This window comes from Platalea leucorodia (assembly GCF_965183815.1).
Source record: "Platalea leucorodia genome assembly, chromosome: 7".
Lineage (NCBI taxonomy): Eukaryota > Metazoa > Chordata > Aves > Pelecaniformes > Threskiornithidae > Platalea > Platalea leucorodia.
Window position 1 is genome coordinate 56,911,745 of NC_138829.1, and position 19,114 is coordinate 56,930,858.

Sequence of the window (19,114 nt, forward strand, 5' to 3'; positions counted from 1 at the left end):
GTGGCAGAGAAAGACAGTTAAAGCAAGCCAACTGAGAACCTCTAATGCCCTTGAAGATAGTAGAAGGATCTGTGTCGGGGTTGAAAGCAAAACTAAATTAGGCTTCTGTTCAATAAAAGGTCCTTATTCTTAAAATAAACATTTTGTTAGGTCCCACCAGAAAATGTGTCTAAGCAGCATGAATCTAAAATGTCGCCCTTGTCTTTACAGATGTGCTCAACAACCTTCCAGTCCTTGGGCTTCACTTTGAGCTGGTCTATCTCTTAGCAGCTTGTAGTTTGACTTGGGAAGGTCTGGTCATACTGACTGATGAACATGCAATGAAGATGTAAAAATACAATAAACTGGTGATCATCTTTCTTGCCTGCATAAGAAAGTAGAGGCATTGTGCCAAGCAAATATGCGCATTAGATGACTAACAGAGCTCCCACACTGTCAGTGTAGGCAGGGAATATGCAATGCAGCCACATATGTGTCTCAGAACCATACTGAGTGCTTTTTATTCTTAATGTTTGGTTTTGTTTTTAAATAGGAGTTCAGATCCTTGAGCAGGATGTTTATCTCTATGCACAGAAAACAATATTGGTCATAGTTTTTAATACATGATCAAGTTTTTAAAACTACCAGTTGATATATCTGTTGCAAGTGACATCAGAATTTCAAGTAATTGCTATAAATGTTCACTAGGATAGCAGTGCTTGCCATGTAATTATCTGAGTTCATTTTTTTTTTAATGGCTGGAAAAAAACTTTTGTTTTTTCCAGTGGGAATGTTGATGGAAAGTTTTGTATTTAACTGCCCTGTTTGAGGTTTGATCTCTCTTTGATAAGATTGGTGTGAGGTTTTGACAAAAATTAGTATATGGTAACAAAAGGAGTTGGATTCCATTTGATCCTTGCTTACCTATAGTTTTAAAATATACATGCAGATACTACTGCATGAACACCCAGGGAAGTTCTGTAAATCCCTGTAAGCAGGGTGTAGTTCAACTTTGCATTTAATCTAGCAGTGAGCTTCCACTGAAGATGGTCCCCTTTTCACTCCTCCAATGATGACTAATCCACCCCCCAAATTAATTAGTTTTCCACCAATTCTGCAAGCTGAAGCAGCAGCCTTGTTGCTGCATGGATAGATAAGATAGATGGATAGGATGCAATAGAGGAGAGTGACCAGGATGAAACAAACCCCTCTCTTTCTGCAGCAGTGGAAGGTTCGATCATCTTAAATAGAACATGAAGCTAACCTTAAGTGTTGGTTGTTTGGATGGTAGTCTCATTTAAATTCCCCAAGAAATATTAAGGACCCACTCAGCTAAGAACTCTGCAAAGACAGAATGGGAGACAGTCTCTTGAGCTGAATCTTAAAAAATGGAGACACTGGAAACCAAAGACAAAATCCCAAACCACCAAGTTACAGTTCTGTGGCCTGACAACCAGATGATCAAGTATTCAGTGGACAGACCTCGGTTGTTCGCAGAGCTAAAATTTTTCCAAGTTTATCACACTTTTCACTGGCGTATCTCATAAGCATACAGTATTTCAGAAATCAGACTTCCAGAATACAGGTAGAGAAAGGCAGAAGTCTTCAGACTCTTTCCAGGACTCTCTTTCATTGACAGTGGCAGAATCTGTCAATATCCTTTTAGCACTGAATAACTTTTTAACTGATGACAAACTAATTTGTAGGAGTTCCAAGAAGCAGCAAAGCCATATTTCCCTTACAGAACTATTTAGTAGCCTGTGTAATGTGAATTGGACTCTATTTCCTCTATTTTAAACACTTGTAGCTTCTTTCTTGATCTCTGTGAAAGCTGTCATCTAGATCTTTCATCCCAGTTACTGTATCTTTACCAGCAAAAATTGCTGTTATGTGGACTAGCAGTTACAAAGGGTTGTGTGGAGTGACAGGAGTGAGAGTCCGCAGATAGTCTGCATGATATAAACTGTGCTTTCCACTCAGCTGGTTAATTAAACTTGGTTTTCAGATCCCAAGACAGAAACCACTTACGTACCCATTTTATTTTAATAACACGTTTCTGTTCCTCTGTCCCAGGAGACTTGGCCCTGTCGTAGGTTTGTCCATTCTTAAGATGGAGAAAAGGGAGTATAAGGACAAAAGGTTGGAGACTGTGTGGCTCTGTGTAGTCCTTTTTCAGGCAAATACTCCTGTCTGATCTGGGGTTGTAGATGGAGCGAGGGAACATCTTAAAACACATCATCGCTACAGATTGCCTGAATGATGCATTCTTTGGAATAGATTCTGTGTCCTTCCCAGAACAGGGAAAAAGTGAACAGTAGCAATAAACCATTTTATAGTTTTGTGTTCTGCCCTCTGGATTTGCGTTACTGTTCTGTGATGATGCTCCTGCACACTGACCTGCTTTTCTGCTCTGTCAGTGCCAGAGTATATATCCAGATAATTATGTGCACGATTTTTGCTTGCATCTGGGCAGACTATGCTAGTGTTTTCAGCAAAAATTAACCTGGTAGCTTAAAAACATGGAGTTTTGCTCATACACAGCACAAGATAAAGTCACTTTTGCTTCCATGAAGTAGTCTGAATGTGCTGCTGAGTACTTGCTACCAGAAGTTTTGCAATTGCCTATCAGTCCTCTGTGACACATCCTCTAGAGGTTTCACACAGAGCAAAATGAAGTGCTGAAATCTTCTCTTAACTTGGAGCCTGATTTTGCTGGCGCTTATGCACATGAGTAAGTGCTCCTGTGCCTAGTTTTAGCGGCTCCTGTCAGTATAATGAAAGACACACAGGAGTTTTAAAAGCAAGGTTATGCAGTCGTATTGCCTTTATTTTTTAAGGTGACTAGCTTTCTGTAAAACTACTCTGCCTTCAAGGTTTTCCTCATAGTCATGGGCACGTGGCAGCACATTTCTTCTATGTCAGTGTAAAGTAGGTGTAAAATGCTACCAAATCTGAATATAGTTTTCACATCAGTTTTGCATTGATAATAACTGCAAGATGTAAGGTAATTGAGAATCAGGCTGTGTTCATTTTCAGAGACAGGAGTGATTCCTAACTGTCCTTGCTTTAGTGGTATTTTCTTCTGACTGTTCATATGCTGTTGGAGAGACAGAAAGATAGGGCATGTTAAGCAATAAATGGGCTTATTTCCTTCAACAGTTTAAAGCTACACTCGTCCCTAAGTTACATGGTGGGGGAAAGAGGAAGCAGAGGAGGAATGGTTGAATTTAAAGGCAGTGTAGAGAAAGGGATTAAGTGCAGAGTCTGGCAATGCACCTCTACTGAAGACAGACTACAACAGTTGCATATAGCTTAAGAAGAGGTAACTCACTCTTTCTAGAAGCTACAAGGACCTAGAGATACAGGCCTTGTGCCTACAGCTTCAGCATTAATTCTTATTCGTTTGGCTTCTCTGGAAATGTCATGATACCAAGTTCCTGCACAGCAGTGTGTATAAAGAAAACAGTTTTATACCAGTGTTTGAATATTGTGGTGGACTGCAGGCACTAAGGAAGGTCAAAGAACAGCATTTGGGGCTGCTGTCATTGCAAACAGCTTTATGTTAAAAACTAAGATGTGTGATCAAGTTACCTTGTGTCAGCTGAACCACAGTAACTGTGTGTACACGTTCTTAGTCTGCTTTTGTAAAAGCACTAAGCACTGCTTGCTTGAATTTTGTCAGTGTCGTCTTCTGTTCACATTGGACTGAGAGCATGCAGAGTCAATTACACTTAACAGAAGTGATAACGTTATATACTGGGGCAACCTGTTCAGATACTGGGCCCCTTTGTGTCAAGACAAGGTAACATAAGGAGAGCTGTATAGGGAGGCATAGCATCTTTTATTAGATCACTTGATGTAGTTTGGGCATATAGTTTGGCCTTCAGTAGTGAGTCAAGAGGCACCTGTTCCTTTTTTTCAGTGGCAGCCACTTAGGAAATCCAGTTACTTCTTGGTTCTGCACCTCATGGACGTGCTGCTGGAGTGGAATGAGTGCATTGCAAAGCCTGTTTCTTGGGAACCATTGCGCAGAGCTGGCAATTATGTCATTGCCAGAAGTTTCAGAGGAGCAGTGGGGGTGCTGATGATGGACTCGGAACTATCCACACTGTCTTTTTATGGTGCTTGTTAGTTGTTTTGAATGGCACCTGCTGTGTAAAAGAAGGTTGACTCCCCTTGGGAGCTGCCCGCAAGACATCTTTTCTGTGTTTGAGCTTTGACTTAAGCAAACACATCAGAAAACAAACTTAATAAAAACATCTAGCTGAAAATAATTGGTTGTCATTTTTTCCTGCGAGGGAGGGAGAGGTGTTTCTAAGTGGCTATAAAAGTATAAATACCATCTGTATGCTTTATGCCTGTTTTTTCTGGTTTTAAGAATAACTTTTAGATTATGTTTTGACACACACTGTGTAGACAGACAGTATTTCTTATTCTTGGACCTACATAGTTCCTCCATACTATGTTTGTATTATAAGTGAAAGACACAGCATGTATCCGGGCCTTTATAGCAAGTTTCCTCCCTTGACTTAGTAGTCCTTTGTCCTGGGTAGCAGAGGATTGCTTAATGCTAAGATGTGCTATGTTGGTTGGGGTGATTTTTTTTGAGGAGTGCCTCACACATGATTCTGCTGACTTGCTTTTGCTGGACGCTCTCTTGTTGTATCCTGGTGTCTTCTAATAATGTGACTTGCTTTTAAATATGTTTTTCTTTAACATGCAAATGTGCTTATCTATATGCAGTGGCCACCTCATGTCCCAGTGTCAGAGGTTAAGTCTGGGTATCTAGGTGGTCTTTGATACATTAGCGTGTTCAAAACTGGGAAGATCAGTTTCTAGTGAAATGAATTCTCTGTGATTTCAACAGGACCTCTGTAGGAGAGGGTACTTTCAGGATTTAGCCCGTTATATACTGTTGTTCTTCAGGAGACTTCTTGATTGGGTTTGTGATGCAAATTGTGTTGACATCAATAGAAAGAGTTGTATTGTTTTCTGTGGGCTTTGGATGAGACTGTGGATGAAGTGGCCTGGTGTTCACAGTGCAAGGTGCTTAAGAAGTAGATGAGAAATCATACAAGGCTTGGAGGCAGAGCATTGTACATTCTGGACAAAGAGTGCATCTCTGGCTCCTCCTTTAGCAGAATCTGTAAAGAAGGAAGAAGTCCTTGCAGTTTGTTAGAGGTGAATTTCTTTCTACATGCCCCCATGGTTTTGCTATGCTTTGAGTGGCATGTTGGACACACAGTGTCTGAGGCTGTGATGTACTGTTTCCAAATTATGTATTCTGTTAGCCCCGCTGTGTGGTAGGTATGACACATTCAGCAGTCCTTCACAAATAAGTAGTAAGGGTCTCTGTCTTGTACTCACAGACCTTTAAGCACTCTCTGAGATTTTAATGGAATCGGCCATTATGATTTCTTCTGAAAGCTTTTTCCATATGGAGCAGACGGCTCCTAAGGGAGCTTAGCTTATGGATCACCCCCTTTTCCTTAAATACTAAAAGACTTCATGGTGCATACCCTTTGGACACCTGGAGGGTTTTGGGTAGATCCAAGTTCAGGTACACAGGCAATAAGCAAAAGCAAGTGGATCAATAACAGCAGAGGAATGTGCTTTATCTCCTTTTCATGCTTCCCCCCACCCCACAGATCAGTGGCTTGATAATTCCTTTATGGATGAACATCACATTGTGGTCTTTTAGAATTTCTTTTCAAGAAGAATTCTGTGTAAAGGCCCTGAATGATTCTGGGACATCTGATAGTGTTAAAGCTTAGATTTTTTCACTTATTTTTTAGGATTCTAGTGCATAAAGGATGTAAATGATGATCCCAGAGGACCATCTGTCCTGGAGCAGACATTGGAACTGAGCTACTATGTGACTGAAAGGACTGAGTGCATGTCAGATGGTAAGTAAGGCAAGGAATATCAGATATATCATACTGTCACTTCAGTACAAATGAAAAACAGAGTCATACACTCTTTTAGAACTTGTGCTAATCTTCTTGGAGAATGAAAGGGGAAAAAAAAAAAAAAGGGGAAATTCATTGCACATTGTAAATGTTTTGCAAAGCCCAGTTTGCATGGTAGGTACTTTTTGCTAGATCTTTTTGTAGTGGACTACATCTTTTAATCTAACTGTGTTCTCACATCATGCAAAGAGTCTGTTTTACCTCCATTACCTACTTGATGTCTACGAAGCTCATTTGAACTAGGATTTCTAAGGAAGCCTAAAGGATTGAGCCCTTGTCTCCTAAAAGTTCCTTAGAAAGTCCTTTTAAATCTAGTCCATAGCTGTCTCAAACATGTTTGTTTATTTATTTGTGGTAAGCAGTAAGTAAATTAGTTTTGTTTAATCATCAAGGAAGTGGGTGTTTTCAGGTCATTGTGAACTTGGTTCTAAGCATATTCTGTCTCTTACCAGAAAGCGTTTCCTGTCTGCACAATGAGGGCTCTTACAGCTACTGGACGTTGGACTTCCAGTCATGCATCTGGCGTAGATAAACCTTTTTTCTTTTTATTGGTTAGAAAGCTGATCTATTTACCTTCTGATTACAGCCTAAATATGTCTTAATGCTGCACTGGACCAGCCTTTCATACCCTCTTGCAGGTATAGATGTCTTGCAGATTATTGCAGTCTGTGATTGTTTTTACAGTACAGAAGCCAGTTCAGCTGATGGGGGTGTGCCTTTGGAATCAACTCCAGACTCTGAAAGAGGCCCAGCTTACGGAAAGAAGATGCTGAAAGCCTTTATTAGGGAGTGTTTGGAGTGCAAAAACACGTTCTGTATGCGAAGAAGCTGTAAGGTGAAGTAAGGCCTTTATGAGCTGTGACCTTTTATTACTTACAGATTCATAGAATCATTTAGGTTGGACGAGACCTTTAATGTCATCGAGTCCAACTGTTAACCTAGCACTGCCAAGTCCACCACTAAACCATGTCTTTGAGCACCACATCTACCCATCTTCTAAATACCTCCAGGGATGGGGACTCAACCACTTCCCTGGGCAGCCTGTTCCAGTGCCTGACTGCCCTTTCGGTGAAGAAGTATTTCCAAATATCCAACCTAAACCTCCCCTGGCACAGCTTGAGGCCATTTCCTCTTGCCCTATCACTTGCTACTTGGCAGAAGAAGCTGACACCTACCTCGCTACACCCTCCTTTCAGGTAGTTGTAGGGAGTGATAAGGTCTCCCCTCAGCCTCCTCTTCTCCAGACTAAACAACCCCATTTCCCTCAGCCGCTCCTCCTAAGACTTGTGCTCTAGACCCTTCACCAGCTTTGTTGCCCTTCTTTGGACACGCTCCAGCACCTCAATGCCCTTCTTGTAGTGAGGGGCCCAAAACTGCACACAGTATTCGGGGTGCGGCCTCACCAGTGCAGGAGTACAGGGGGACGATCACTTACATAATAATCCTGAGAAACTTGAGGTAACTTACAGATATTTCTCCTGGGTGTTCACATTCTCTTTACAGATTAAATATAAGTGGTCAGCTTTGGCCAGCTGATAGTCAATGCTTGCCACTGATTTGATGGCAGAAAGGATGCACTTTCCTTTCTGTAAGCTCAGAGAGTAATGCGAGTGTTCTTTACAGGCTTTGTGTTATACAGTCTTTTCCAAATCCTTTGAGGTCAGTGTTAAACCTAGGTCATAAAACATAAGTATTATTTACTTTTATATGGAAGTGGTGCGTAGGTGTGGTGAATAATTGGAAGCCTCATTATGTTAGGACATGTACTAAAATGCAGTAAATGGCAAACATACACTTTTTGCCTCAAAGCACTTACTTTTGATAGTTTAGCATAGATAAAAACATGATGTTGTATGTTACCTGATCTTTATAGTCATAGGCTATATTAATTTCAAAGCAAGACGTAAATGCAATTCTACTGGTTATACAAAATAATGAATTCAGAAATCACTTTGCAGAGTTTATCAGATTTATCTCTGCACTGAAATTTGGACTAAAATGTAGTTTGTATGGAGTAAAGGTAAAAAAAGTATGGAGTTAAACCATGAGTGAATTTGATCCATCCACCCACATAGAAACCCCCTTCCCCATTTTTAACTGGGTAGTTTAAAAAAAAAAAAAAAAAAATCTCTCTCTCTCTCTGTGCTATAAATCCAGTCTATGATTCTTACAGAAACTGAATATATTCAGAAGGCTTTCACATTTCACTTCCTATTTCCTGTCCACCAATATGGCTGCTTTGGGGGGAAATGTGTGAATGGTTCTGGTAGAGTAATGCTTTTTTTTTTTTTTTTTTTTTTTTGCTTTGCTTTTTTTTTTTCCTCCTGGAATGGGACTTCACTTCTGCTGCTTTTGTTTTCACTTAGGCTTTGACACTGTACTAAGAGAAGTGTTCCCCTCTTTATTCGCTTCTCCTCATCTCCATTGAATTCTGCTTGGCCAAAATATCATGTGTTCATGCGCCTAGTCTGTAGATTGTTGGTCAAAAAGATCTTTAATTCAGGAGTGATACTGGCTTACTCTTTATATGTGGGCAATACAAAGGGAAGTTTTTCAAACAGTTTTGTTTTTATTGCAGAATAAGGTGTGGGTAGTTCTGCCTTGCAGAAGAGCTTAGCCTGGGAAAACCTGATGTGGGAGGGGAGAAAGAAAAGATCGACAGTCATTTATTATGTGACGTCAAAGTGGAATAGTTCCAACAAAAAAACTTGTGGTAAAGCTTTCCAGCTGAATGTGAGCTGAAGGTCACGCAGTTGCCTTTGTGTTAACATAATAGTGTCAGCATGGAAGCATTGGTGAAGTACTGTGGAAGAAAGTCTGTTTGTATATGCTGCTTCTGGCAAGCATGCTTGCTGAAAAGGTACCCTGAAAGGGCCTCAGTCTGAGGTGGCTGAACAGACTGGTTTTGGCACAAGAGGCAAAGACAGTTAGAAAGTATCAGTGATAGTAATTTGAGTGAAGGCTCAGGAAATGGTGTATGAAATGCAAATCCATGTCTTTAAAGTTGACAGAAGATGCTCCAATAAATGTTTGAAGTAAAAGTCACTGTCCAGGCATTGTCATAGGACTGTAAACTGGCCCTTGTTTCAAGTTTGGCTAAGAAAAGGGTATCATTCTGTTCAGCTGTCACAAACACACTAATAACCTTCAGTATTGCAGAAAATCCGATGTAGAATGTGGCCGAAGGTTTCCAGTGTTCTAGTGCCTAAGTTCAGTAATCAGTAAAACACAGACAAATAAAATATTGTCATTTTCATTGCAGGGCATGTGAGCTAATGAGACACTTCTAATGCATTTCTTGGTTAGGGTAGGTTGGAGGGCAAATGTTAAACCAGTGTTCACTTTCAAATTTTGAAAAATGCCTTGGGAAACTGTTAGGATGTGTTTGTGCCAGCCAATGAAAAGGGATGGTGAAACCATAAAATGATGGACTAGACTGAAAAATGGTCATTTTAAGTAACCAGAAGGCTATTTATTTCACAGAACTGCCTCGTGTTAGATTTTGCATGTGCTTGCATCCAACATAGCCTATGAAGCAAAAAGTGTGCAGAGTGAAATAAAACTGGATGGTGTTCCTGGAGGCTTGAAAAGTTTTGCTGTAGCTATGAGACATAGCCATGAGCTGCTGCGGTGCGGGTGGAAAACAGGATGCAGATAAAAGAGGTCACATGAGTCTGTGGGGATGAGCAAAATTAACGTGCTATTTTTGAAGGAGTGTGCACTTGGGTTGACAGTTTGAAGTTGAGATCTTTCAGTTAAATCTTTGTTAAAGCAAGTTTCTTCTGCAGTGTGTACACAAAACTCAACACTGTAAAAAATTAAACTGATGAAAATCTCAGTCCATCTCTGACAGCATCTAAGAATCAGAGAGATGATGAAAACGAGGCAGTTTGCAGTGTCAAGGTGCACTGCATGTACAGGTTTCCATCTACAGGGACCCTGATCGCAACACAGAGTTAAATTAGAAATCAGTCTATTCTTTTTGACAAGTATCTATTTGGTAAATTATCATGTGCCAGTTTTAGTTATACAGTCCTTACTGCTTTAGTACAGTTTCTTTCAGGATTATATAAGACTGTTTACCTTCAAGGAACTTTGAGAAAGGTATAGGCTATCTGCAATACATGAGAGTGCAATTGTTGTTTCTTGTGCCAGATTGTAATCCCTGTTTCATTTGATGGTGTTGCACAAATAATTCTGATGACTTCAGGGAGATTTCTAACAAAAAGAAGAGTGAAGTGAATAAGGAAGCCTTAGTCTGGCTCTGTGTGGTTTATACTGCTTCTGTTTGAGAAATAAAGTATAGCAGTATACTCTCAGTGGAAAGAATGCTTCTCTGGGAACATAGCGGAAGGAAGAAGAGATTGTTTTCTTAATGGTTTGACAAATACAAGTTCAGAGACCATTCATTTAACATCGAGCTTTCATTACATGGACATTCCATGATTTCACTGTAGTATTTATAAACAGTAGTCAGCATTTCTAATGAATGCTTGATTCAGAAAAAGATTTGTGCTTATGAAATGTTTGTATAGTAACATGAACAGAGTTTGGCCAACCATATGCTTGCATGTGGAAGGCAAATAGAACCATGAAAAAAGCCACTCTGACTTTGGCATGAAAAATCCCACCCGTTTTCTTGTAAGGTTGTTTTTCTTCCTGTTCCATTATAAATCATGAAGAAGTAGCATTCACAGCACACTAGGTAAAAGTGGTGAAAATGTCAGTTGCAACAACAGGGAGAATCAAAAGAAATGTAACCATGGTTGGAAAGTTTAGCATTTACGAATGGATTAAATATGTGGGTAACATGCATTTACCATATGTTATATGTTATATGGGTAACATGGGTAAATACTCATAGCAAAATTTTGTCTTTGTCAAGATCTTAAAGGAAAACCAATGACTTGGAAGGTAACATTTGAAAGATGTTTTTTGTGTGGCATACCTTTATGAAGGGCTGGACAAGTTCTTAGGCACTTTTTTTTAATTCTTCTTGTACTTGATCCTTTCTCAAGCTGGACAGGTGGCAAGTGAGTTGACTTGATGCTTTTCCTTCTCCTTCTCTCCTGTGCATAAAATGTTTTTCTTGCCTCATACCAAGTAAGGGGTATAACTCTGGTAAACTGGCATTTGTAACTTAGAGACATTTAACCTGTTGGCGCTGTCTCCCAATGTATGCTTATTCCTTTGCTAGCTCCATTGGCCCAGCATAGCAGTCACAATATCAAGGATATCTTTTTGTTTAATACCAAAGATATTACTCTGATATTCAGACTGGGATTCTATGAGGCATTTAAGGAAACTGATTATTTGTTTTCTGCTGAAGTTCCAGTGGAATTTGGAACCCTTTGGTCATCTTTCAGGCATCCTGCGTGTAAACACAACAGAATCCATTTGCTGGTACGTCTCTGGGTCTCTGTATCACTAAGTGACTTCATAGGTCACCGTGGAGAGATTGCAATTCATCACGTCACTGTAACTAGAAAACTGTGAAGCTGGCTGGTCTCTGGCAATGCTGACAGTTTGGTATTGGTGGAGTATGCATTTTCAAATTATGACCTGATACAAAGGTTTATCCTGAACTTCAAAAGGCCTAGCAGGCCACATCAACTGGATTAGAGCATACAGGTTTCTGCAGACAGCAGTATGTAGTGGTGTCTTCAACCTAACAGCCCAAGTAAAAGATACACACAGGCTGATCTGGCACAGTGTTTTGGTGCAAAGCTGCAGCTTGTGATTTGGGTTTCCACAGCAAGGTGTTCTAACCACTATGCTGCTGCTTCCCCAGCAGCTGTGAGTTTTTCCTGGATTTCCATAAGGATGTACATCTGTTTTTCTCCACGAGCATTCCACCTTGCCTCTTTCTTTCCCAGATAAACACTGCATTTCCAGTTGCAGTGACAGAATGGTTTGGTGGTTTTTTTTTTTTCCCCCAAATTGATAAGATAAAGCTGCCTCTTGTTTGCTTGATAATGCTGTATTGTGCTTGGAATGAAAAAGTAAGAAAATGAAGTGCAGTGCACCTGAGTTCAAGCTCACATATTCATATTCATTTGACCACACCAATTATGTGTTTTGGTTTCAGTCTTTGGACCTTAATACAAGAATGTCAACTGAAAAGTTTAAAGATTTATCAAGCATTATGAGCATATCTTGACAGGATATTGAGACATACTTAATATGGTATGACCCAGGAGTGCTAGCAGAAGTAGGCAGCTGTATTTCAAAGGTGGATCACAGAGTTTGTTTTTTAAGATGGTTTCTGGCAGTCCCTAGGAAGATTAGGGTCTTAAGTCCAAGGTAAAAGCACATTTTACTGTGTCTCCATTACTATACAGGCAGCAAAATAGTATCCCTGGGCTGTGACTCTCCTCCAAGGATTATTCAGGACTGTTCTGTCAGTCTTATCTTTCACCATTCATATTAGGACAGTCTTCCCCTCCTGCGCTTTTGCTTCTGTATGTAGCTCCCACCTTTTAAGCTTGATCTTTAACAGTAGGGACTGTCACAGAAGATACATCTGACCATGTGCTTTATCTGTGTTAGAATGGGATCAGGGTGGCATCCATCATGTTTCTGTCTTTTTTCCTGGTTTCTGATGAAGGAAGTGTGGGCATATGGACCTCAGGAGAGCAACAGCAAAATGCAGTTACAGCCCTGTTCTGGATGGTGGTAGAGGGGAAGAATCACGGTTGTAGTTTGTTCCTGCTGTGCAGTTAGATGTTGCTGTGCAGTTAGACGTAGCAGCCTGTGCACATTCGCCATGACAAAAAACAGGTGGGACATGGTGGGATATTCCCTGAAATGGCATTTCTTGGCTTGGCGTGTCTACATGTAAGGCCGTGTTCCAGCCCTGTGGGAGTTGACAGAACCGAGGTTATATTAGGTCCTGGCTAGTGCTGTAGTAGTTCCCCACATGGGATTTTCTCAGGTTTTGTGCAAGTATCATAAACATCGCTGCAGTTTAAGACCTGGAAGGCGGGGCTGTCCTCAGACTGCCCAGTTTTTAGTACTTGATGTTCTCACGACTGCATCTGTGTTTCCTTAATTGTGACAAACAGACATACATTTGTGTGCTGTATTTGCAGACACAATTAAAGGAAGCAAAAGCATATGGTAGGCAGCAGTTTGAAAAGCATGCCAGTCTCGGTTTCAAAAGCAACTGTGCAGTGTTGTCTCATTGTCTTTCAGTGTGAAATAGACTCCATATTTTTAAGCTGCTTTTGAAAATGGAACTGAGGCCCATCTTTTGAAAAACGATTAAAATCATTTCAGCAGAACTAGGGTCCTATCTGGCTGGATCAGGGATTTTCAAAATTTCCCTAGACGTTTTGAAAATCTGGCCTCTTGGTGCCCTACATCATTTAGGGAGGAGGTACCTACCATCATGTTTCCCACTAGAAAATTAATCAAAATCAACATCTGATTCCTGCAGCTTTGCATTTGAAAATTTCCATTAAGGGCTCACACTGGCAATTGGGAAATGACAATCACAGAAAGGTTTAGCTAGATTTTTTTTCCTGCTTCAGAGTTTAGAGCAAGGTATTCCAGAGGAGGGAGAGGGAAGACTCTCTACCCTAACTCTGAAGTTACTTAATCCCCAAGAGGAAGGAAGTTTTCAGTGTACTGCACTTCTTGCATATGCTGCCTTGTTTGATTTGAGCTACTGCCAGATGCTGTTTTTAGTCTCCACTCAGTCCTTCTGCCAGGCTTTCACACTCCTCCTCCTCCTGTGGGCTTCTCTTCTATGGCCTTGTATTTATTTTCCTTCTTTCATCTCTTCTCTCATCAGATATTCTCATTTCCACTATTCTCAAACATACACCTTTTGTCACCTTATTTTATCTTCTTTCTCTGCTTGTTGCTGCTAGTCCATTGTCTAGCTTAACTTTCATGTCACCTGATGAGAGTGTTTTGTAGAACCTGGTTTAATGTCATAGAACAGGCATTTTGGAGGTCAAAAATACCAAGGGACCTGTTTCAGGGATGTGGGAAACAAAACAGTGCAGTGTTTTGAATTGGGCACATTGTTACACACAAAATTTTGTGTATGCCTCATGGTCACTGTTTGGGTTGTGGACTAACTGGTTCATTAATGGACACAGTAGTTGCGTAACTACATGCTGAAATAAGATGAAAATCAGCCTAGTAAAAATGCTAGTCATTTTTGAGAACAGAACCTTGCTGATGCGTCTGTTTGCATCAGTCTTATAAACTGTTTTTTTTAGCTGAAGCAAACCACCCTTTGGAAGTCTAATGTCTGTTGTCACAGTATCTCAAACCTCTACTGCTTTTGCAAATCATGCTTTCTAGACCTGCCTTACCAGTTTGCAGATTGAGGTTTCATGCTTTCCTTATGCCTGCTGGTGACATCGCTGTCACTATGGGAAAATGCAAGAAGCCTCAATGAGAAGAGTATTTCAATAAGGATAGCATTAAGAAGAGGGTGGGAGGGGAATACCATCCCCAAAAATTAGAGGTTTTAATGATGGAATGTTTTCTTCATTGTACCACAGTTCCCTCTCAGAAAAGTCGTCTTGGGAACCTGAGACTTGCTTTATCTTTGTGCATCTTCTTATTTCTTTCCACCTACTCATGATCTCTGATCTTTTTTAATCTGGATCTGCTCTGCATGTTCACAGGGAAAAGTTCTTAAAGGAAAGAGGAAGGACTGCAAGGACTGAGAAGTTAGCAAAGCTGATGGAGAGCAGGTGTTGAGTCATGCTCAACTGTGCAAAAGCAGTGAGAAGCAGTCTCCCAACCCTGCTGCCTGAGAAGAGCTGTCAAAGCAGAGGTGATCATGGCATGGTCTCACCTAGTTGTTAAATTTCCAGCTGCAGTGTGTTGCACTAGGAAATCTGGTTGAATGCAACCTGGGAGTTTCCCATGGCCCTTTCACCACAAAATGCACCTTCCATTTGAGATCTGGCTATGTTGCAAAAAAGAGCCATGTTCAAACATGTTATTGAGGGAAAGAACAGGAAGGGGAGTCTGTCTGAGTGAACCTTCCTTAGGAGCATTCAGAGTGGAACTGAGGAGCTTCAGCTCTCAGATTTAGTGGAGAAAGGAGAGATTCTGGCACTCTGTGAGAAGAGCTTTTGGGAGGACAGGAGTTGAGTAAATATTCATAGAATCATAGAACTGTTCAGGTTGGAAAATACCTTTAAGATCATCGAGTCCAACCATTAACCTAGCACTGCCAAGTCCACCACTAAACCATGTCCCCAAGCACCACATCTACCTGTCTTTTAAATACCCCCAGGGATGGGGACTCAACCACTTCCCTGGGCAGCCTGTTCCAGTGCTTGACAACCCTTTTGGTGAAGAACGGTATTGACATGTTTGACTTTTTTTGGAGTGCATTTTAGTAACATCTGTCAAGCTTCCTTTAAAAATACCCAGCCAGCTATGGCTTAACTGTGGATATTTTCCATACTTACTTCCCAGTGTAAGGAACTGGCATTTTATTTTCACAAACAAATCAACCAGCTTATTAGATTTATCTATCTGCTCATGGAAATGGAAACCCAATATGTTGAGTTTGTTCTCATATGCTTTGCCATCATAGCTTTCTGGTTGTCATCTAAGCTTTAAATAGTCTATTCTGTTCAGGTTTTGTGTTGCACTGTATTCTATAGAATTTCATCCCTGAAATTGCGCCCACCACTACAATATGTGCTAGCACGGGGTTGTTAGACTGTTCTCACCATGGGATCTCAATGCCTCTTCACTGTAGTCTATTTGGCTTCTTGCATGCTGCACCCCATGCTGTGGTAGCAAGCTGCCTGGATATTACTATACTGTGGTTCTTTGCACCTACCAAAGAGCATGAACGCTTATCAGGTGTCCTTAATAACACGAATCTGGCATTGCTTTATTTTCAACTCAGCTGTTTAGCTAAAAGAATGTGTTATTTAAAAGAAAAAAGCAATTTCACCTGAAAGTAAATGGCCAAATGGAATTTTATTTAGTGCTGACAATAGAGGCCATTTGCTGTTGATGATTGCCATCATGGCACGCTTTAAGTGAGAACAAACACACTACCCCCCTCCAATACACACAGGCCTTTTTTCCTAACAGATTTATTCATTAAGCATATGTTCAAAGACTACAGCTATTACCACTTTTAAATAGAACCATTTTTTCATTGCTTTTCATAGATACAATGCCACAGTGTTATGAAAAACCCATTAACGTTCCAGATTTAATTAACTACCATATTCTATTAAAACTCCTTTCTGCTCCAGCAGTTGTTTGACAATAGGCAGATAAATACTGTATGTTGGAGACTGACCTTCAAATGACAGTCCAAAGTTGCTGCTTTGCAAAGTCTTTAGCAGTTTGAATGCCTTTGTCTTCCCTATGTATATGTTAAAAAGGTCTCTTACTTCTGAGCCCAGAAATAGGAGGGGAGGTGCTTAGGCTGCAAGGCTTGGTCCCAACTTCCTTGCACAGGCAGCATTCCTGCTGAAATAGGTAAAAGTTTCATCTGACCAATTTTGCAGGCTTTCGGGAAGAGAGATGGCGCTCCTGAAAGACACTAAATGCCTTCCATTTTGTATGCCTTCTGTGGGAGACAAAGATAAATACAGAAAGCTTTTTCAGAATAGGTCATTTTTCTTTCTGTCATGTTCGTGCAGGGGCTCTCAAAATGGCCCCTTTTAGCACCCTGTGTGCTCACTGTACTGCCATGTGCTCACTGGTACTGGCACGTTCTGAATGTCCTTTGCCAGGACATTGAAGAGCCTGTGCTGTTTTCCATAGGTGAAAATGCTTGTGCGACACCTCTTAGGTGAAGCTTCTTTTGTTCTTGGAAGTTTTTCTGCATGCTACTGAAGTGCTGTTCCTATTGGATGCACATAGGGATTTGGTGATGCTATGTCTTTTCAGTTGGTAAGACCATTTCAAGATCTGTAGAGATGAAAGGATGGACATAATGTTATAATTATCCCCCCAAAGTAGGACTTGATATTTCCTTGATTCATCTTTTGTGTCTTTGCTCAGCATTTCTGAAATATATCACAGTGCTTCTACCTGGGCCATGCATAAAACATAGCTTGCTCTTGTCCATTCTGCTTATGATCTTTCCAGCTTAATTAATGCTGTCTTCAGGAGAAATGACCAAGAGAGTGTGTTGCACATAGTTGTTACAGGGAGTTGAGAGGTGCAAGGAAAAAACCTTAAGTAGAATCTGGCCCCTGTGGAGGAAGACAGAGGTGGGGTGGGTTTGAAACTGCTGCATTGGTCCTTAGAAGCTAAGATGAGATTTACAAGATTACTCAGTGCAGGTGTAACTTCTTCATGTTGAAGTCAAGTGTATACCTCAGTGTGGGAAGAAACTTGGTATGAGGCGTTTGGCATCTCCTGTTAATGCAGATGAAGTGTTCTGGATAGCATCGCAGGAATATAGCTGTGTGGATGAAATCTTGCTTCCCATTGACACGTACTGTCACCCACACTTCATAAGGAACACACCATGGAAGGCAATTGACTACCCGTGTTTCAGAATATGTTATATACACAGCAGTGTTTCAAGATGGAGACAGAACAGTGGGGCAACTAGGAGTCCATAAGGATATGTTTGTTGCCTTTCTGGTGACCTGAATTTTAAATGTTATGAAATCAGGAGCTCCTGAAAAGGAAGAAATGCTTTAATCAAGGCCTGAGAAAACAATGTTTTTGAATACCCCAATTTGTGTTGCATAGATGAGGTGGTAAAATAACTTGCTGTCTTTTCATCCTCAGAATAGGAGATAATGTGAGACCTTTTATACCTGTAGAGATGGGAGGTTTTAAGTGTACCTCCTTGGCAGGTCTGCCTACCACAAATGCGGCATACCTGCTTCCATGTAACGTCAGATCATATTCAAGTCCTCTCCAGAATGGTCTTGGTCTAAGGTATTGAAGAGCATTTCCGCACTGTTCGCTGGAGTACAGAACAAAAATCCCTGTGCTAGCTGATACCAAGCTGGCCCTGAAGCTAGAAGCAGAAATGCTACACTGATGCAAGGTTCAAAATGATGTCTCCACAGAACTTTGCTTACCACCTTGTGGACCTGCTGATTAATGTCAGCTCTTGCTAAGGTCACTCAGCATGAGGCTGTGTGGAGTGAGGTACAGTCACCGCAGATCAAGCAGAGCCTTGGGATGCATGTGTCCATGAGAGGTTTGTTTCTTTGGATTGTTTTGTAGAGTGAAGCTCATGACTGCAGGCAAGTGATGCAAAATCCTCCCAGAATAATTGCAAAGCTCATCATCAGTGTGTGCTTTTTTCGTCTCGCCTTCTCTGACATAGATCCCTAACAACTTGTGCGTGTCTGCTTATCTATCTAGACAAAACATTGCTTTGTGCATGTTCCCTCACTGGGAAGAGGATGAGAAGGCAAGCTGTTGTATTTTTTTAGTTCGCTGCTTAAGGCTGTGTATTCATGTTGATTGGCACAGTATAGGAACCCATGTAGACTAGACACAAGTAAACAAGGTGGACTGTTACCTTCCTCTGTGTGCACTGTTCACTTTTTGTGCTGCTATGTGGTTAGCTAGGGAGAAGGAGAGATTAATGAGACCATTATGCTTATCACACTTTCATAACCTAAGCATGCCCCTAACATGAAGGGACTGTAGTTATAGAGATAGCAGAGCACTGGACTGGAAGCAATGATATTTAATTGTGCAGGCTTTGCATTTGGGCCCATAATGGAGTAGCCCTGGGTGGAAATAGCACTCTGGTACAGAGATAAAATTGAGTGTGGACATCCTTTTTCTACATGTCCACACCCTTATCTATACAAGTGCTTATTCTGGAGCCTAAGTTATAGTATCTGAATGATACCATTGCTTTCTGAGGAAGCCAAGCAGTGCAAGCATAGCCTTTTTAAATGCATGAAAGAAAGTGAAATGCTTATACTTGGGATAGTACCCTTGAGGCATATATCAGGTTTGTGGCTGAAGATGATTTTTGAGACTCGTCTTGATATAATTTACTTTGCTTAGGAAAGAGAATGTCTTTGAAATAAATGTTGAATGTAATAGTGGCTTTCCTAAATGTTTTTGCTGGAGGCTCCAGGGCATAAGATTTTAGTCACTCTAGTAAAGCAGGCTATACCCAAATGAACGACATCAAAATATTCACATTTGAACCTGGCAGGAAGCCAGCATATCAC

General features: G+C 40.8%; 1 protein-coding gene across 1 annotated transcript in view; it reads left to right on the forward strand.

Moving 5' to 3' along the window:
• Positions 1 to 5,794: 5,794 nt before the first annotated feature.
• Positions 5,795 to 19,114, forward strand: part of PTPN5 (protein tyrosine phosphatase non-receptor type 5) — a gene marked incomplete at its 3' end in the record, with an annotated part of 63,168 nt that continues 49,848 nt past the window's right edge. Inside the window, exon 1 of the mRNA XM_082317355.1 lies at positions 5,795 to 5,885. Within this exon, the coding sequence (XP_082173481.1) occupies positions 5,876 to 5,885 (10 nt within the window). The 5' untranslated portion in view covers positions 5,795 to 5,875. The remainder of the gene's footprint in view (positions 5,886 to 19,114) is intronic.